At 33.4% G+C, this 21,768-nt stretch overlaps 1 protein-coding gene across 1 annotated transcript in view; it reads left to right on the forward strand.

Moving 5' to 3' along the window:
* The window catches only part of LOC129228723 (4-hydroxybutyrate coenzyme A transferase-like), a 33,831-nt gene extending 12,445 nt beyond the window's left edge, over positions 1-21,386 (forward strand). Inside the window, exons 2-8 of the mRNA XM_054863408.1 lie at positions 12,867-13,019; positions 13,719-13,958; positions 15,038-15,226; positions 17,096-17,311; positions 18,044-18,181; positions 19,016-19,144; positions 20,717-21,386. Of these exons, the coding sequence (XP_054719383.1) occupies positions 12,867-13,019; positions 13,719-13,958; positions 15,038-15,226; positions 17,096-17,311; positions 18,044-18,181; positions 19,016-19,144; positions 20,717-20,901 (1,250 nt within the window). The 3' untranslated portion in view covers positions 20,902-21,386. The remainder of the gene's footprint in view (positions 1-12,866; positions 13,020-13,718; positions 13,959-15,037; positions 15,227-17,095; positions 17,312-18,043; positions 18,182-19,015; positions 19,145-20,716) is intronic.
* The last annotated feature ends 382 nt before the right edge of the window (positions 21,387-21,768 follow it).

Raw genomic sequence — 21,768 nt, forward strand, 5'->3', positions numbered from 1 at the left:
CATGAGGATGAAAACCTTATCTTTAAGCAAAACATGAAAAAAAATCATATCTTACAAAAATATTCTAACATATATATAAATCTTAAATATTTATTGAATATTTAGAGAACTTATCCTAATTTTAAGAGTAAACTGAATGGATTCGTTAATTCAGATTGCTTTATTTTCAAGATTTTTTGCCTTCTTCATCCTAATTGAACATTTGAATCCATTTTAGAACTTGTGTTGACTCTACATTAATAAACATAGAAAACTGCCAAATTTTAAGAAATTGTTCTTCTAAAAAGGATGAAAGTTATAATTCTAGGAAATAGTAGTACCATTGTTACCTAGGATTATAGCTGAAGGATTTGTGGTTGTAGTTGGGAGGGGGGAGGATGTTGCACTCAGGGCCGTCCAGAAGGGGGGGCAAGCCTATGCATTGGACAGGGGCCGTGAGAGATTGGGGGGCCCGCGTAGCGGGCCTAAGAAAAAATCCTTCCCACCACTTTTTTTCTTTCTTTTTTTTAAAAGTTTTTTATTTTGAAGAAACTCTTTCTCCTAGAGATTACAAGTTTTCAATCCTGCAAGTTCGAAATGAGATTTTTTTGAGCAATCACGATTGCTTATTGCTTTTATTTCACCGTCTTTGGCGTTTGGTTCCTTTTTCAGCTTGGACCATGGACACCAGCACCACCGAACTCTGCAGGCGCGGCTCTGAGCACTGCCTCCTGGAACCCGTTTCTCCTGGTTGATGGCATCCATGTCCTACACACACGCGCGCTCATGTACACACACACAAACCTTTACACACATACACACTCGCCTACGTGCATACACACAGATCTACGCACACACACAAGCCTGCGCATGCACTCACGCGCGCCTACACATACACACACACAACTGCCCAGGAGGAGGGGTAGACTTGGGGGGGGGGGGACAGGAGCTGTTTGTAGAAACAATAGCCCCCAATGAGTGGGGCCCTGTCGCAACTCGTGATTGCGAAAAACATAATTTGAATTCAAAATTTCAGAATTCAAGCTTTTTTTTTTGTCCTTATCTTTAGAGCCTTCTATCGACTCTTACAACCAAAAATAAATAGGATTTTTTTTTGCTTAAACTGCAAGGCTTTAAAAAAACCCGCTTATTTCTGAAAGATTACCAGAACTTTAATGAAATGGACAAAGGGTAAAAAAAAAAGAAAGCGCTTGCATTTTTAGCGTTCAAAACTTAAAACATTGGCAAATGACTCAGTTTGATGAAATATTTTAAAATATGTATTTCTTTGAGTTTTAAGTTCAGTGATACAAAATGAAACTAATTCTGGCGTTGTTTCAAGAGTAAAAACGGTTGCCTGATTTGGGGAAACATTTTGGACGAAGCACTTCTCATCAAATGTCTGAAAGGGGCACTGTTAGGTCACCAAGGGTGCCCATCTAGGGGGGTCAGGACCATCAAATATTTTTTGGGGAGGGGTGCCCTTTCTCTTGGGCGGAATGGGCTCCCCTGTGTCACTGTATTAATTAGAATCAGTGTTGAATTGCTAAACAAACTATTGCTTTAGATGAACTTTCTGAATGGTTAGGGTGTTGCTCTCTCATCAATACCTATTTTTTAAATATTTCCACTATTTCTTTTAAAGAATTTTATGCATTGTTTAATCTAGATAATTTTTCAATTGATTCAGGGCTGTGTTTGCAGGGGTCGAAGTAGTCCTATATATCGTATATTTCCTATATTTTCTAAAAAAGCATCAAAATTGTTCTATATTTCCTATATTTTTCAAAAATGTCTTATATTTTCTATATTCCCTTTTTTTACCCTATATATATCTTTTAAAAAGAACAGTAAATAAACTTTCTGACATCGGATTTTTCGCTGAAAGTACGTGCCCAAACGAATTTCAAATTAAAAAACGCAATTGACTAAATCCTGCAACAGGCATCTTCTCTCATTGGCTACAGCAATGTGACATCACTCTATAGTTGGTGGAGTTTCGAGAACTAAGTCTGAAGTTGTTTTTAGAATTTTGGGTTTGGGGGGCAACAGCCGTTTGTTTTGTTTTCCATCATGGGGGTTATCGTTTTTGTTGGCATAGGGGCCTCGGTGGCCGTGTGGTTTCGCCAACTTGCTTTGTAAGCAGAGAGGCGCAGGTTCGATTCCCATCTGTAGCCATGAGTGTTCTTTTGTTCCTATATAATGTACATCTTTCATGTGTATTGTCCTGGAAATAAAATATGGAAAAAGGTTGTGGATTATTAGAGGTAAAATCTTCTCCGCTGAGAATAGCTATATACCCCGATGTGTGTTACCATTCAAATCAAATCGTTGGTATATTTTTGTGTTCAGTGCATTTTCTAATTGGAATTTTCTAATATTCTCTTTGCAATCTTTTCTTTTTGTAAAATTTTGGGATCATCGAATGTTAGTACCTTATGAAGTTAAAAAGTAGTTTGTTGTATTAAGTGGAATTATTAATGCGAAATCGCATCGCTTAACACAATTTCGTGTGGAGTGGTTGAACCAGGAGGACATTAATTGTACTTTTGGTGCATGTGCACTAAAGGAAAAGATGATTTTACCACTTTTTGCCATTTTTGCAACTGTTTGTCATTTTGCAACCATTTGAGGCAGCATGCTAAAACATTCAAGCGTAAAGAAAACTCTGAAAAACGTCAGGAGGATCCTCCTCAAGCTCTGTTTGTTCTTAATAGAAGTGGTAAAAGGTTCAGTTTAGATATAAACTCAAATAATAGGAGGAAGAAAAATAAAAATCGGCTTTGTTCAAATTTTGTTCAGTTATTTAGTCTATAAAGTACACTTTTTCAAAAATTATTCTTTCAACTACAGGAAAGTCATTTGAGATGTAAGTTATAATTTTGTTTGAGTTTTTTTTCTTCTTTTGAAACAAAAACATTGATAAGAATAACTAAATAATATATGATATGTTATTTCTTTTTTCATAGCATAATTATTCATATAATGTGTCCTATATTTGTCCTATATTTTTTGTGGAAAATGTCCCATATGTGACAAGTCGGTCACTTCTACCCCTGTGTTTGTCGGAGGGTAGAAGGGATAATCAAAACTATTGGGTCGAAAAATAAAATATGTATAACCGAAAGTCGATGTGAGCAAGTGATAGACTGTGCGTCATATCGTTTCTTCTCTCTCGCTCTTCCTCTCTGTCGATAAATATCAACGACTTGTTGAACCAAGGGCAATTTTTCTTTTGTATGCTTTAATTTGCAAAAGAGTGCATAAGTTTAAAAAATTTCTATTTGTTGTTCTCCTATCTTTGCTGATGTTTTTGTAGTTGGAATTATCTCTTATAAGACCAAATAAAGAATTTTTTTAAATGCATTTTTTAAAAACATTTACGGGGGAGAAACTCCCGGACCCCCTCAAGTTTGAAGTATTCTACCATCAACTCAAAGGAGGTTCCTGTGTAACTCTCCTGAAAACCCTCTTCGTCCAAGGTGAAAAAAAAAAAAAGGAAAAAGATAGACATTATAACAAAACATTTTTTTAAACACTCATGGCTATATCGCTATATGTGCTAGAGGAAAAGAAACACAGTTGGGGAAAAAACTTAAAAAATATCCTGTTTTGCTACTAATATAACGTTGTCCGAGCTACAAAAAGGGTCCCCCATACTTAAAATAGATTAGAGCCCCATTAAGTCGAAATCCGGCCCTGTGTACAAGAATCTCTTTTTAATGACATTACTGTGTTTGGATTAAGAGGAAACACAGCAAAGCAATTTTAATTGAGGAAAAAAACTTTCAGTACAAAAAAAAAAAAAAACCTTTTTATTAGACATAGCCCCAAGGACAATACTTAGGATATTTATGTTAAAGCAGAGCGAAAAAAATGGAGATTCAAATAAAACGTTAGGGGCCCTGAAAAAAGTTGCATAGGGGCTCATAAATCCTGTCGACGCCCTGGTTGCACTTAATTTGAATCATTTGTATTAAAGCTGTTCTACTTATATCTATTATTTTAAAATAGCTACTACCATGAAATGAAACTCGCTAAAAAGTTGCTTTTTCATCTATTGTATGAAGTATATTATGAATGTAAAAGTAGTTAATATCTACAAACTTTTGAAAATTGAAAAAAATTGATTTAAATTTAAAAAAAAATCCGATCTAAATAAAAAAAAATCGACTTTTTTAATTAAAAAAAATTACAAACCCTGCTTCTTATCTAAGTAACATAACGTAATTATAAATCTTAAAAATGTATTGAATAGTTACAGAACTTATCTTAGTTTTAAAAGTAAGCTAAATGGTTTCATCAATTGTATGTTAAATTAAAGTAAGTAACTAGAAATTTTTGAAGATTTAAAAAAAAATCCATTTTAAATTAAAAAAATTCGATTAATAAAAAAAGCACGAACCCTGTTAGAACGTACTACAAACTGTATAGACACAATTCTTATGCTTATGTTTTACAAAAGCTTGTTGCACATTTAATTTCTACTTATTTATGTATAGCTTAAAATCGACGAATATGTTTTTCCACGGGAGTTTTGAAACTGCTAACGAGTTATAAAAATAAAAGGGTCAAGTATCTCAAAATTTTTTAATCTGTCAATTGAACGCAAAACTTGCTCACAGACAGCGTTCTTAGTTTCCCCTCCGGAGCAAGAAGAAATAATTTCGGATACTTTTCGAATTGAGAGTCTTGTTACAGCTAGGTAATTAACCTTGTTCAAATTCGGGGAATGTGACCGCCCTTAAGCAGAAGATTTTTTTTACAATAAGTTTCTGAAAGAGTTCATCATGTTCAAGATATTTTGGTTTAATTTTTTTTTCTTTTTGTCAGTGTCGTCACGTTTAACCTTTTCGTGAAAAAAAAAATATTCTCTCTCCCCCTTCAGGACTTGGATCCGTTGAATTCTACTAAATGCCCCCAGGGGCGGACTAGACCGCCGGCTTATCGGCTCACGGGCCTGTGCGCCCACTGTGTGCCTTGGTTTCCCCCCCCCCCCTTTTTTGCGTTTCAAACAGCGCGACTGTGTTTTTCTTTTTCTTTCGTGTTATTTTTTTTTTTTTTTTTTGCGCCCTGGAACCTGAGTGCCCTTGATTCTTTTGCTCCCGCGTTTTCAAACCTGAGCTCCTTCCTTTTTTTTTTATGCCCTCGCAAACCTGTGAGCCTTCTGTTTCCCTCCTCCCCCCGCACCCTTGAACCTTTTTTTTTTCACTTTATTTTTATTTAGAGTTTGTTTTCTGCTTTATTATTTTTTTACCCTCGAACCAGCGCCTGCATTTTTTTTTTGGCACCCTTGAACTTCTTTGTTATTTAACTTTATTTCACTTTATTTGCGTCCTCGAGTGCGCCTTTTTTTTTTCGGCTCTTAAACTTTTTATTTATTTATTTATTGTTATTTTATTTTACTTAATTTGCGTCTTCGTTTTTTTTTTTTTTTTTTTTTTTTTGCGCTCTTTGGGAGTCAAGGCTGGCACCCTCTTGGAGGACCCAGTCCGCCCCTGATCCTCCCCCTTTTTTTTTGCTTGCTCAGAAATTATACCAAGTGGGGAAAAAAGCTGTTTTTCATCTCGATTGAGGTAATTTTTTTTAGGGCTAGTTAATTATAAAATAATAGTGTTCTAATTAACCGAAATTGGGGAAGGAGGTAGAGGAAGTCTTGCGCCAAGAATCTGTGTAGGAGGAAGAAACTGCTGAGATGTGCTTAACATTGAATGCGAGAGGGAGAAATCTGAACGGGGGGGGGGGGGGGGGCATTTCCGATGATTCTTCATTTCTGTTTTGCTAACATGACGTTGGAAAGCGTCTGCCGTACCTCAATGTCGTCTCACTGTACCTTCAAGGTCGAATCGTGTCTCTTAATAGTATTCGAATCCAGACAATAATCGTTTTGAGTGCCGACGATCCGACCAATACACATGCATCCAAAATAATGAACGCTGTTATGCAAACACATACACACAATTTTGTCTATGTAGGTGTAGCAGGAACGGCTAGAAAGTTTTAAAGATGTTTATCCTCTTTGTTACATTTTACAAAATAAAGGAAGTATTGTATTCGCGAAAACATTTTCACCCAAATATTGGCCTTAATTTCCATTTTGCTCGCCCCCAATTGAATATTGAGTTTTTTCAACCCGACCACACGTGGATATATACCTAAGAACATATAGACACCCGAAATATCCATTTTGACGATCCCCGAATTCATTACAACGAGTTTTCTCGTGATGTACGTATGTATGTGCGTAAGCATCTCGCATAACTCAAAAACGGTATGTTCTAGAAAATTGAAATTTGGTGCGTAGATTCCTAGTGGGATCTAGTTGTGCACCTCCCGTGTCTCTTTAACACCTTTTTGGGGGGAAATCATTAATTTCAATGCAAACTCAAGTGGTGTTATAATTCGAAAAACACGTGGCAAAAAATCGCCAAGCTTTTGGTCGCAAAACTTTTTCGCCAACTTGGCGACAAATTTTTTATTTTTAAAAATCTTTTTTCATTTTGACCACTATTGGTGATATTTAGAGAGCTAACCATTGAATCACATTAAAATATTCAATATTGGGGAAAATTAATCTGTATGAAACGGTTTTTTTTTTTTGAGAAATCACGATTGCTTATTGTTCTCATTTGACTGTTTTTGGCGTTACGCTGATTTTATTTTCCCACCAGCACCCTCTGCAGCATCACCGTCGAGCGGCTCCTAACGATGCTGCTCCTCTTGCGAAAACCGTGTCCAGGTTGCGTCCATATCCTACACACACACGCATACATACACACACCTACACGTACACACACTCATGCCTGCACACATACACAAACGCACATGCCTACATACACACAACCATACGAACGCCTACACACACACAACAATACGAACGCCTACACACACACACACACGAACGCCTACACGCACTCGCGCGTACACGCACAGCACTGCATTCACAACACTCACTCACATGCATACATACACTCACCCACACACGCACCCACACACATGCGCCTACACAAACACACACGCGCATACATACACCCACACGCTCGTGATTGCGAAAAACATAATTTGAATTCAAGATGCCAAATATTCAAATTAATATATATTTTTTTTTGCTTCAGTTCCAATAAACTTGGGGTAAAAATATTTAAAGTTCTTTGCTTACTCCAAGGCACTATTATCATTAAATTGGGGTAAAATGAAGTCATGTGATGCACACATCAGCTCGTTGTAGATGTGAATAGAATGGAAGACGGAAAATGTGTGTGTATGTGTGAAATTCGAATTTTAAGCTTTACTTTTTGATTATTTCATCTCATGTATTGTCACGTTTTAGTTCGTATTCGATGTCTTGTTTGTTATTCCTTTCAAATGTATCCAAATTCTTAACAATCGCTGTCTTTTATTCCACTAATAAAATGACACTAATATCAAATTTAATCAACGTTTAAAATCCCGGAGAGATGTAAATTTACATTATTTAGTAACGTGGTAAAAAAGAATGTTTTCTCTCTCCTCTTCTCTCCTCCCCCACCTTATTTATTTGCATTTTTCGTGTTCCTACTTTAAGGTAAACCTTTTTAAGGGAGGCAGGCCGGGGTGTAGGGTTTTCAGCGTCAAAAAATTCTTTTTTTCGATTTTTTTTTAAAAGAAAATGCATTGATTAAATTTATTAAAATCTTTTGTTCATTATTATGTATGGTTTTGAGAATATTCTATAAATTTTTGATCAAAAAATATCCACACAACAAACCAGTGACAGTTTTTCCAGAGCACCTTTGGAGAAAGATGATTTGCGGTGCTTACTGTATCTCAGCTGACATTTATCTGAAACCAAATTTCATTTGAATTTAGTCAAGGTATTAATTAATCCTCCCCCTTAAGTTCTCAGATCTTTTTTTGTTTGACTTTCAAATTTTTGGCGGCAATTGAAGTTAAAAGCGCTATTTTTCACGAAAAATTCCGCTAATTTGTTAGTTAAAAATGCATTTAAAAAAAAAAAAAAAACCCTCAAACTCAACGCAGGGTGCAGGTTTTTTTATATGCAGAATGTGTGTACAAAATTTAAAATGGATCGGTCAATTAGTTTTAAAATACGAGTGAACACCGACTTTAAAAAAGTGGTTTTGAGAAAAACGCGTTTAAAGTTTTAGAAGCACCTGTCGGAACAACCGTTTGAAGGAGCGGAGACGGAGTACTTGATAACTTCGAGAATTTTTCTCGAAACGACTTGAAATTTTGGGAATATATTTTTGAAATGTTTATAATTATAAGAGGAAACAAAAAAGAAAAAATATCACTTTTTTGAAACTGCAAATTCCTCCCCCCCCCCCTCAAGATTTCGTCTCGAAAAATTCGTTAAATCTTTCAACTTAAACGTTTATTTCATAGTAAAAGCAATTTAATTAATTTAGTTTAAAAAAAAAGGTGTGGTGGGGGGGGGGGAGGGGACTCTGTAACCAGTTAGCTTTCCGGAATTCGGCCTTAATATTCTGACTTTCAAAACCACTTTAGCTCTGAAAGTCAAATGTTCATCTTGAGGTCTGTCTACAATGTTACGCTTTAAGAGGAGAGGGAGGGGGATTGTGACTGAAATTGACAGTGTTGTGTGTGACAAAAAGGAGAGAGGGGTTCACAGTAAGTGAAATCACGCATTTTTATTAGAATATGTTTAAGAAAAATAACTTAGGGTGATGCGTGAAATTTTGTGACAAAAGGGAAGGGGAGGAAATGTTGAAAACAAGTGACACCAATTATTGAAACCCCCTTTTGGAACCTGAAAAAGCACTTCACAAAGTACACCTGACTTCTCCTTATCTCAGGCCCGTCATAGGACAATCAGGGAGGGGGATGTTTTCAAACCAATGGATGTTTTCATGGGGGGATCGTGGATTTTGAAAACATTATGGCATTTTGCATTTATGCATGTATTTTGATGATCTTAATCTAAAATGCATTGAATTCAATTTTGCCCCCCCCCCTCCTCCCCCGGAAAATTTTGAAATGACTGGCCTGCCTTAACTCCTGGTTTATAGAAAGCAATGGATTCGAACTTAGTCCAAATTACATCATTACCGAATTCTTTATTCCTTTTCCGAAATTGTAAATTTCTTTTGCGATTTAATGTGGCTCACGGATCATTTCACTTATCACCGTTTGCTCACCCATCCTCATGTTGCAGAATGCGTTTACGTTCAAAATAAACGTCTAAAAATAAGTGACCGCCTGTTATCGTTGTGGGAGCGAATCAAGGCTGCAAGGGTGAACAGTCGACGTCGACCTTCGATCGCTGGAAGGAGCTTTTTCCTTCCTAGCATTCATTGGGAATGTTCGGAACGTGATAATGAACCAGATTGAATTCCATTTGTTATCGAATGTTTCGCTATTGTTGCTTCCTTGTTTTTGGAAATAAAAATTGCGTTTTCATCATTCGTGTTTTCTTTAACTGATGAGATGGTAAATGTACTTTGTACTGCACGTGTTTGTCACTTGACAAAAAGGGGCAAAAATTTATTCATGAAATTGTCTTAACATTATATGGACGCTGTAGTCTATTTCTCAAATCTCGTTGAGATAAAACTTGATTTTTATTTAAATCCAACAATTGAATCGGCTTTTGTTGAAAGGGCGAAAGTCAGCCTACGCCAAACATTGACTAACGCTCCTTTTACAAAAGTGATTTGATTATTCTTGTGGTCTTGCCACGTTTTTTTTTTTTTTTTTTTGATTTGTCTCATTGATTAACTAACATAAACCGATCTCGTACAAAGCGATTTCAAATGTACTGTGCAATTTGCAGCAAACGTGTTCTGTTTCATTTTCCTTTGGGTAATGTGAGCGGGGAAGCAGATATTCCTTGGGTTTAAGATACGTGAATAATTCATTTCAAATTGTGGGAGGTTAGGTGTGTGTGTGGCAATTTCAAAACTTCATTTCTCTTGTAGAACAAGTCATAAAGTTTTCTGATGTGAAATTTATTTGTATCATTTCCAAATCCTTAATTTTATACAGGCTAATGTTTTTTTGTTTATAGCAGTTTAATTTACAAAGTTGAGTAATTATTTTGTTGCATAAGTTATTAAAAAATGGGAGAAACTGAGATTTTGCTGAATTTCTGAAAGCCCCTGAATTGAGGTCCTTGAAAATTAAAAAAAAAAACACGACCTCAGTAAAATCGGATTTGTATATAGGACTTTTCTAAAAAATACTGGATACTTAATTAGCACAATGCAAAATTAACATGAAGCTGCATTCCCGATGCATACAAATGAATTAATTTTTGATAGGCAGTCTCAGCAATATCCCGAACTGTTTTGCATCCAATTGGTAAATGCCGTTTCCTTGGTGTTGTTACGGCATGTATAAGAATCAGAACAAATCATCGAATTTACTTCCAACACTTTATTAAAAAGTTTTTCACGTACAACATTTTCTTGGTTATATCATAGGCATGTTTTGAACAATTAAGAAAGCAAAAACGGAATTCAAATCCCTTAACCATTTTAAGTTTTTAGAGGGTTACTTTTTCAAGAGTTTTTGATCATATTTGGTGGAGGGAGGAGGGGGACGTACTCTATCGTCCTTGAGTGGGTTTGCCACCTTTGGCCAAGATGAGATTAAAAATATTTTTAGCACTGTGTGAAAAATCGAGACGATTTCAGAGATTCAAATTTTCGTTTTTTGTTTCTAGAAACAGAAAAAGAAGTTAACAAAGACAAAAACGAAATTTCCTGTAGAGACTTAATATTGATGCAAGTTGAAGTTAGAGATAAATTACATCAAAGTAAAGTGCATTAAAAGTGTAAAATGATTTTATTAAAAAGAAAAAAAAAATCAGAGATGACTTTTTTACAATTTTTATTTCAAAAGTTAAATACTGTAATATCACTTATTTTCGCGAAAATGATGATATCGGTGATTTTGCGAACTGAGAATTTCGTCAATTTTATCTGAACTGAACCGAAAGTTGAATAATGAAGTATTTCGCGAAGCTTAAATTTTCGCGGCAACGGAAGGGCTTGCGAAAATAAGTGCTTTAATAACAGTATTCTTTTCTGCAATGGATGAAAAAAAATCTGAAACTCTCGGCGCTGTATTTTTTACCCAAACAAAGGAGTTGCACCCCCCCCCCCCTTTTGGCACTGATTGAAGTTAATTGAAGCAGTGTAGCAAATTCTCAATTTTTGGAAAGGTAATGTGTTCTTCATTTATATTCAATAGATTTAGTTGTGGTTTTAAGCCTTTATTAATTTTCTGAGTATTTGATTTTTAGTTTAGAAATTGGGATTTTTGAAAATTCAGATGAAATTTGAAAGCAGAAATGGAGGGGGGAGAGTTTTTCTGTCCTTACAGAAACTACTTGCTTGCTTTTTATGAAATGTGCTAGTCGAAATGGCACATTTAAAACAGGAAATATAAACTAAAAAAAATGTTTTTACTGTTGTTAAATTGCTGTGAATCCACCTGAGCAGTAACAATAAGGGACTTTGGCGTAAGGTAAAGAAAAAATATTACCTTATCTTATGTGTGATCAGCAAATGAAACAATCGATCAAATTTGATAGAATTTTTTTTTTTTTTTGCCATCATAAGATTTAATAATCACTAATTAATTGAGTAATGCCAGGAATTTAGTTTCACTGCTTCTTAAAAATAAAAAGTCTTCCTCCTCACTCGTCACATAGTGTCACTTTTTTCCTCCCACCACACTTCTTTCATCCCAGACCAAAAAATAGGTAGGGAGCTTTAAGTTAAAATGGTACTATGATTTAATTAAAAGGGCGCTTTTTGAAAAGGACCCAGGGCACCAAAGCTTGGGGTGCATGAAATATGTGTCCTCCTAAGTTTTTTAAAAATTGGAGTAATTTCATATCTCTCCATAGCAAGATGCAAACATAATTGAAAATAAAAATATTTTATTACTTCAATACAGTGTCCCGATTTTACGTACCTTGTCGTGCTAGGATAAAAAAAAAAGCACCACTTGACAAGAAAGGAAATCAGGGGCTGTAATAAAAATCTAAGCAAATCATTTAAAGATTTACATTTTCCCAATGGACTTACGGAAGAGATTTATAATCATTACTTGATTTCTGTTTTTAGATACAATTTCATTCATAGCACATTTTATACCAACAATTTTTGGAAATTTGCTTCTTGGTTTGCGTTTGCAAATATTATTTTTTTAAATAGAGTTCTTATGATATGAGAATAAAGACAGTAAGAAGGTATAGAAAGAATGCCAAAACTATTTCAAGCAGTAAACAACAAATTTTTCTTGTGTGTGGGGGGGGGGGGGGACACAGAAAACGTTTTTATAGGTCTTGTAGAGGAAATTTGATTTAGATTTGTTTTGGGGAAAAACATATTAAAACATTACCAGTATAGCAATTTTCATGGACCAACAGATAATGACTTCAGAAAGAAGATAAGTGAAGGAAGAATCAGTGAATCCAATGTATTCACTGGATATTGTACAAACGGAGGGGGGGGGGGGGGGCACTAAAAGCATTCATGCCCAGTGTCCTTAAAAGTTATAATCAGCCTCTGCTGTGGAGCAATATTTTGTTAAGAAATTTTATAAAAAATAATTTTTAATGTCTTGTAAACTTAATTTTGTTACAAAATGTTTTTTTTTTTTTTTTTGTCGTAATGAATGGTAATTTTACTTTTATTTAAGGATTCGTATTGCTTATTACCCATACTACTACCCTGATTATCGAGATTGCCTTTGGTTCTAGTTAGTCCGGATAGAAGCTGTATGAAAAAAATTGAAGAGGCATAAAGTTAACTGACATTTCTCGAAGTTTACCCTAAATGACTGTATGTTTCAACAAGTGATTCAACTGCTTGTCATTTTGAATAGTTTTTGAAATTCTTGTGGTTTTTTTGCAGGCAACACTGTATTCGTCCAAGGGGCCGCAGCTACTCCGAGAGCTCTGGTGCCTGCCCTGGCTGAGCATGGGAAGAAATCAGGCCTGAAGAATGTCACAGTGTGTCATATTCACACAGAAGGTGCAGCTGAATACAACCATCCAGACATGGCAGGTAAGTCTGAAGTACCTGTAGAAAGGTTCGCCAATATATATCGCGAAATATATTCGATATTTATTTTGAAAATATCATACTGTCGATATTTATTTTTTCAACTATAGTATTTTTAATAAAAAGAATATATTAATTGTAGTAATACTGTTCATTTATTATTAAGAGTAACCAAAAAGTTATGTACTATATTTTTATGATGTATTAATACATCATTAATGTAACAAAGTAAAAGGTTACTTTTCAATGTGAAAGTCATTGTATTTGTTAAGTCTGTTTTCCTAGCATCCCTAATGTAAAATCCCTAGTATCCCTAACGTATTAACGTAAAATCATGTACACAACCAAGTTACTCTTTTAAAAACACTGTTTTCCTAAAAGTTGTTATAAGGTTTGAATTTTTGACCATCTAAGTGCAAAATATATAATAAATATTTAAAAAAAATAATTTGAAAAACTAATCCAATTTTGCTGGTGTGTTTTTTTAAAGGCTAAACCCACCCAGTTTTTCAAGGAACCTGGTTTGCTGACCATAAGAACTCCAGAAATTCTTTTTCGTAATCATAAGTGTTTTTCATATCTGATAAAGCAAGCCACCTTAAAATTTGCTTGAAATTTACTTTTGATAAATGAATAAATTATGTGTGTGGTTTTTAAGTTGCTGGAAATAGGAATTTTGACTGGACTGATCGTCACTTGCAGGGATCTTCCGCAGCAATTCCTTCTTTGTGGGTGCTAACAGCCGAGATGCCATCAACTCCGGGAGAGGCGATTTCGTGCCAGTGTTTCTGAGTGAGATTCCCCTCCTTTTCCATCGGAAGATTGTGCCTGTGGATGTTGCCATGGTTCAGATCACTCCAGCTGATAGTCATGGTTACTGCAGCCTGGGCACCAGCGTAGATTGTACGAGAGCTGCACTACAACATGCAAAATATGTTATTGGTAATTTTACTTTAGTTATTTATGTTGCAAACAAGGGCGGCATTTCAGTATTTTATTTGGGGGGTCGAGTTTCATGAATTGCCTCAGTATGGAAAACACATGTTTAACAGGAAATGGTCGCAAAATGAGTTTAATATTAATAAAAATTAGTGTTTAAAAACAATTTAAATTTTTATGACAAAAATTTTAATTCATTTTATTCTATAACTCAGTCAATATCTTACAATGTACAACAGTTGTGCCCAACCTATGGTTTACAGAACACATGCGGCCCACAAAGCTGATCCATGTGGCCTGTTGTTCTGTTCTAATAATACAAATCAAAAACTAGTTCTGGAAACTTTCAAAGTGACTGATCATCTTATTTTGGTATTAAGAAAGATTGATGTATTTTTGTAAATGTTGTTGTCTAAAAGACAGGTGAAACCTTTGTAGTGATAATATAAGCATGTAGAAATGACAACAGCAATTTTTGGTTCTTAATTTACCCATTTTTTCCCATGTTATCTAGGAAAAAAGATCAAATACATTTAAATGTTATGTGTTCTGGCCCTCGAGATTCATCTTTATATGAGATGCGGCCCTTGGGTAAAAAAAGGTTCAGCACCATTGATGACAATGTATTAGTAGTTATACTTTATTCAGAATACTTTTAGTTTTAAACCTTCCTTAGTATTCTACTAACATATTAGCATCTGAAAAATATGAAACTAATCTGCATTCATTGAAATGTCAGATATTTTCTCAATTTAAAATCATACATATTTTTCTTTTTTCTGAATTAAGATGTAGTCTGTAACTTTCTCCAGAATATGTGATGGTTTAGTGTCATTGTTCCAGTACTGAGCTTAAAGATATGCTTTTTTCGTCTCTTGGATGGTAAATAATAGCATTTCAACTTATTAGTTCGTTAGTTAAGCTAAAAATGCGAGTGTTTGAAATTTTACTGTCATTATTGTACAATATTTTAGAGCTCATTTTTTCATAAAATATTATTTATATATTCTGTATTATTAATATTTTTTTTTTTTTTGTGTAATTCTATAAGTTAGAAATTTTTTTGTCCTATTTTTTTGTAGGGCAGGTAAATCCGAGACTGCCGAGGACATTTGGAGACGCTACGATCCATATGTCTCACTTTGATGTTCTGGTTGATGGAAAAATGGAGCTGCCTGAACACAAACCAGATGTCCTCACTGAGGTTGAACTCAACATCGGCCGACTCATTGCAGACAACCTGGTTGAAAATGGGGCTACCTTACAAATGGGTGAGGATATTAACTTTCTATTAGATTTGAATAATTGCAAATTAACATTGCTGTAAAAAGAAATCTATTGGTGACTTCATAAAACTCAACCAGCTATTGTTGCATGGTTTAAAAAGATTTTTACTTTGTTTTTGCATGTTGACATAAATGCAAGTTTATTCTTTGAGATCTGTGATAGGTGAGGTTGCCCTTTTTTAGCCTATTCTGTATTTTTGAAGCCTGATACTGTCAGCCTCACTTAATTGGATGACGGATAAACGTATATCTCGCTTATACGAATAAAACCTCTCTTAACTGAATATTTCCCCATAGATACAATGTTAAAGATCCCCGCTTAGTCGAATAATTTCCCCGGATAATCGAATAATATTTTTAGCTTTCGCAAATATTTTTGTTCAAAATTTTTTGAATAAATTACAAATAAGTTAAGTAAGCACAATTGTCGACGTAAAAATAGAAAACAATATTTTTTGCCTTCAACTGGCTTGTAAAAAATTCTATTTTTCATCAAAACATTTCCTCCATTCTATCTGATTTTCTAATCTTTTGTTGTTGCCATTACAAAAAACAATAAACAGCGCAGTCGATAATTAAATAACACAAAGAAATATACACACTTCAGAAGGCAAAAAATTGAAAAATATTAAATGTAAAATAGGCAGACAAGAAGGGAGAAAAGTACTCGGAAAAGTGTTCCCAAAGACCTTAGAGCAAGCAATACACAATTCCAGAATTTTTTTCAAAAAATATAGTACTGAGGAAATAAGGTGCCAAGACAAACATTTCATAACTCAAGTTGAAAGTTACTTTTTTATAATTTTCATACACACTATAATATATGAATAAATTAGTAAACTATTTTGTTGTTTACTTAGCTTCTATCAGAAACTTTTTACGAATAACGTTAGTTATTTCCTTTGTATAGCCATTGATTTATAATTATTACATTTCAAGACAAATGTTGTCAATTTAGAAAGGTAAAGAAAATTTCTCCATTTATCAAATACCCCACTTAATCGAGTAATATTTCTTAGAATCCACGATATCCGATTAAGCGGGGCCAACAGTACTTGGAGAAAAGTTAGCATCGGACATGCAAACGATAAAAGTTAGATTTTTTTTTTCATAGATTGTAGCTGATTCTATGTGGAATATTCTGATCACTGACAATCATCATTTTTATTTTAAAAATGTCAAGGAGAGGCGAATCATTAAATTTGTAACCAAATTAGTTTATCTTTTGCTTTTTATTTTTTTAAAATCTTTAACTTGACTTCTGTGAAAGATAGAAAATGCAGTGTGATGTAAAGTCAACTCTCTCAAATCCATGCAACTTAGGACCAAGCAGTTGGTGGATTTTCAAATTTTGCAGATTTCAGGTCATTGATTTGTTCAGCCATTTTGTCAATGGTACATTACAAAATAATAATCTAGTTTAAAAAATATTACTTAACACTTAAAGAACAAAAGATATTGTAAAGCCTATTGAAAATATTTGAAAAGCCAAAAATAAAATTGATTTCTTATTTTTAAGTCTTATTTTCACTTTTAGTGCTGTTTATCATTTAATTGTAAATTTTTTTACATCTCAAATTCTGTGCGTATTTAAAACAATTACAGATTTTAGGTCGGCAAATGTGAGATTTGACTGTAGGTCAATTTTGAATTTATGTTGTTGTTTCTACATAAACATAAAAAGCTTGATAACAAAAGCATATATTCTCAGCTTTGCTTTCATTCTAGCACAATTTAGAAATAACCTTCAAAAGATCTTTAGAAAAACCACATCAAATTAGTGTGAATGTTAGAAAATGTTTTAATGAATATTGCTTTGTTTTTTTAGTATTTGAAATATGTATCTTTCTGCAGGAATTGGCTCGATCCCCGATGCTGTGTTGGCGAGTTTGAAAAACCACAAAGATTTGGGAATCCACTCAGAAATGTTCAGTGATGGCGTTGTTGATTTGGTGAACACCGGTTGCATCAACAATAAATACAAGGCTGTCTATCAAGGGAAAATTGTTGGCAGTTTTACAATTGGAACTCGCAAGTTGTTCGACTTCATGGATAACAATCCTTTTGTCGGTGAGTTTGCAGTTTTATCTATAAGGAAGGCAAAATTCTCATGTATTTTACTCATTGATTCATGGGAAATGTTATGTTCACTTTCATTTTTAGTCACTTTACTTTTAAATTGTATCTGTTACTTTCAAATTCATTTTCACTTTTGCTATATTGATTACTCGGAATGTTAAAACATATCTTTTAAAGAATGGATATCTTCAAACATCTATTGTTTGAGGATTTCTTCAGCAGCTCTATTTTATTTTACTTCAAGAAAAATACAGTAGTCCCTTGTTATGTCACACCTCATTATATCACTCTTTTCCTTTGCCCCCTGAAAAAAAAATAAAGGAAATAAAACGTAATTCTAAACTTGAGATCACTAAAATAATAAAAACCTTGTTATTCTTTGAAAAATTCTTTACCTTCCCTTTTTAACCAATAAATGGAATAGGGATGTATTTATTCTTCTGGATCCATTGCATTTTCAATTATAATTGTTTAATTTCTTATTTTACCAGAAAAAACATTGAAAAGTATTAAATTGTATCAATACTATTAACAAAAGACAATAGGTAAAATAATTTTCTTTTGATCCTTTGGTTCACAAATTTACCTTAATTTAAGAATAAACTATATTCATCGTAGATGCAAATATTAGTTACTTAAATGTTACTTCAATCGTTATTTATGACAGCCTTGGCTAAACTGCTATTTTTAAGACACTTTTTATTTGTATTTTTAATTTTCTAGTTATGCTGAATGTGGATTATGTCAACCACTCTGATTACATTGCTGTGAATCCCAAGATGACTGCAATAAACTCCTGCATTGAAGTGGACCTCACCGGTCAAGTCTGTTCAGATTCTATTGGGACACGAATTTATTCCGGTAAACTCCCGCGTATTTCCATATTTTAGATCAAAAATTAGTTCAACTTGAAGTTGTCCATCCATCTTGTATATGGTCTACATCTAATTTTCTTTCCAAGGCTAGCAAGAGCCAAGCTAGGCCCCTCTTCCGCTCATAAAACTTATACTGCTCCAATTCCAAGCCATGCTCCTAGTTTCAGACTAGGCTGACACAGCTTCTCATTAATACTGTCTATTTTCCCACTGCTGTTGAAGAAATAGTTATGAAAAACAAAATTGGTTCAAAAAAAGAACAATTTCTAAAATAACTTCAATATATTTTTTAATGTTGTAATTGAATTATTATCTTTACATTAGAAAATTGCCCATCAAGGTACAATGGGTAAAAATTGCTTCTGCATTTAAACGAAGCAATTGACTGTTTGGTGATATTTTGATAGTTGAAATTTTAACCCTCATTCCAATGGATTAACCCTAAACTCCAGTAAATAGCGCCAAGTTACCCGGATCCAGTTCAGCCTTGTCAAAATAAAGCATTTCCCTGCATGTCAAGCATTGCGAAAAAATATTATCAAATTCACATGCTGTGGAGCGAGTTTCATTGTTGATAACTTTAGGAGTGTTACTTGATCATTCGCTAATGTATATATGAGGATATCGATGGCTAAGGTATGATACCTCGTAACTTATACTCTTTAATATTGAGTTACAAAATATAACACTTTAGCCATCAATATGATACTAAGAATTTTTGAGAATTACCTCTATACTTTAAGTCGTACCAAATATTTTGAGCGTTTCTTTAATCAACTCTTCCTACACCGTTTTTGATTCTATTTTCACTTTTTTTCAGGTGTTGGTGGTCAAATTGACTTTTTACGTGGAGCAGCTATGGGAAAAGATGGCAAAGGTAAACCAATCCTGGCTATGCCGTCCTGTACTGGCAAAGGAGAATCAAAAATTGTGCCATTCATCAAACAAGGTATTATTTTGCATTTCTTCAGAAGTTCTTTACTGTGTTGTTGACATGTTACTTTCATGAATATTATACATTTATATCTTGCAAATTCTAGCAGCAAGAGATACTATAAATTCTTGTCTTTATTCAAATGCCTGTCTTATTCTCTTTCTATATTTCATCAATAAAATACACAATTGCGTGTTTCAAATTAACAGCTGGAGCTGGAGTATTCTTCTATTATTCAAAATATTGTGATCTCATTTCGGGATGGTGTTCCTGTACAGCATTTTCCTTAGACATTGTGAAAACTTGACAGTTTTCTTGTTTAACTGTGAGAACATTTTTAATTTTCATTGTAAATAATAAGTATATTTAGAACTGAAAGAGAAGTTAAGATTGTTGTTCAAGTAAATCTATTTTCAATATCCATGCACACAGAAAAGTCTTTAGAAAACTTTCGAGAGAGGAAGTTTCAAACTGGGGGGGGGGGGGGGAGCAGAAGAAGACCAACACTAAAGAGAAATGTTATTTTTAGGAAGATTACTTGCAGTTGATTTTAATTTTCACTAGAATATTCAGCCAAGAAATGATATTTCCCTCCTCAATAGTGGGCAATTCTCTCTAAACATATGTCTTAGAACAATTATAGTTGATTATGAATTAAACATATAAAAAAAACCCAGCAAAAAGAATAAGAAAATGTGGGGATTATTTAATTTAAGTAATAGTGAGAAAAGAAAAAAATCGAGGAGTTTTGCCATTAACTAATTGTTTGAAAAGAATCTGCTATACTTGCATTCAGGGTTCAAAAATATCATGATATTTCGATATCTGTCCGATATTTTCAATTAGCACAAACTAAAGTCTTCAAAATGGTAAATGCATCCTAAAATCACTCTTTTATTTTCTTATATTATAATTACAATATGTAGACTTAAAATTTTTTCTTTTATTATTTATATCTAATATTTCAGTTTACAAGTTTTCAGTTCTATCAATTTTAACAGAGTTAATTTAGCAGTAGCTGTTTTACTCATTTTTCTTCTGTTAGCTAATGTTTACACATTTATATGATTCAGAAATAAATAATATGCATTAGTCGGTGACAATCACAGGACATTTCCTTTTTTCTGAGCAATGTTTAAAATTTAATCAAGCAATTTTAATATGAATTAAAATTGTTAAATTACTAATAATTTTATCCATATAAAACACAAGTAAAAAAGGAATATTGTATTACTTTGTTGTATTAGCGATGTATTATAGATTATAAAAATACAGTAAATAACTTTTTGGTTATTTTTAATAATAAATGAACAATATTACTATGATTAACATACTTTTTTTTGAAAATACCATAGTTTAAAAATAAATATCGAAAATATCATGATGTTTTCAAAATAAATATCAGATATATATTGTGATATATATCATGATATATATTGTGATATATATCTTGATATATATCATGATATATATTGACCGATATATATCAGCGAACCCTGCTTGCATTACACTTCCATAAAGTTAAGACTATTTCATGAAGCATAAATGTTGCACTTTCATTATGAGTTTCATTTTTCTGTTCTACAGGTGGCGGTGTTGTGACATCCCGTAACCACATTCACTATTTAGTGACTGAATACGGCATTGCAGATCTTTTTGGAAAGAACATCCGCCAGAGGGCCTACCACCTGATTCAGATAGCACACCCCAAACACAGAGAAGCATTGGAAAAAGCTGCCTATGAACGCCTCAAGTGCATGCCCTCACCTTGAGGCAGTTGAGTGATTATTTGTTTCTCCCCTAGGTAACACAAATCATATCCTCTGCTGTAGTATTGATCAACAGGCATTATAACCATTTTATCCAGTTCAAAAGAGGGATTTATTTTAATTCCTTTGATGTTTTACCTACATTTTTTAACTGCAAACAATTTGTAACTTTGGAGGCTAATATGCTGTTTTATGCAATCGATCTAAATGTTGTCCTAATGTTAAGCTGATCTGTGGTAGGAGTTTGTTTGTTGAAAGTATTTATTTTTTTGTTGTATTTATGAAGTTATGTTAATGTCTCATGTTTTGCAAGAGAATTGAAGGATATCCAATTTTATAAGTATTCTAGAAAAAAATATTTAAAACTAAAGTTGGTAATATTTGTGAACATTTTACAAATATGTTATGTACTTAATGCTAAGAAAAAAAGATAGTAGTTAATGTCTTACCATATTGATAAATGTATACCTTAAGTTCAAAAAAAGAAAGGCATTGTGGAAAATTATCATCCTATCATGAATATCATGTAAAAGGATTAAAATATAATCGCTCCGAGCAAATTTAATGTTAAATGTTGCTTGATTTAGAGAAAGATTTCAGTTCCTGTTTGTGTAGATAAGACTATAAACACAAAAGTAACTTCAGTGATATTTAAAAAATATGCTGTATTAATATCAAAGGAACTGGTTGCTTTTTTACATAGCAAAACCAAAAAATTGTAATTATGAATTATTTGAGGAAAACAAAAATTGATTACTTTGAGAAATTGAACTATGCAGTGATATTGTAATAAATGAATTCACACTCTTAAATGAAAAAAAAAAAAAAAAAAAAGCATTGACATACTCAAATTGTTGGAAAATAAAATAG

The sequence above is a fragment of the Uloborus diversus genome, chromosome 8 (genome assembly GCF_026930045.1).
Source record: "Uloborus diversus isolate 005 chromosome 8, Udiv.v.3.1, whole genome shotgun sequence".
Classification (NCBI taxonomy): Eukaryota; Metazoa; Arthropoda; class Arachnida; order Araneae; family Uloboridae; genus Uloborus; species Uloborus diversus.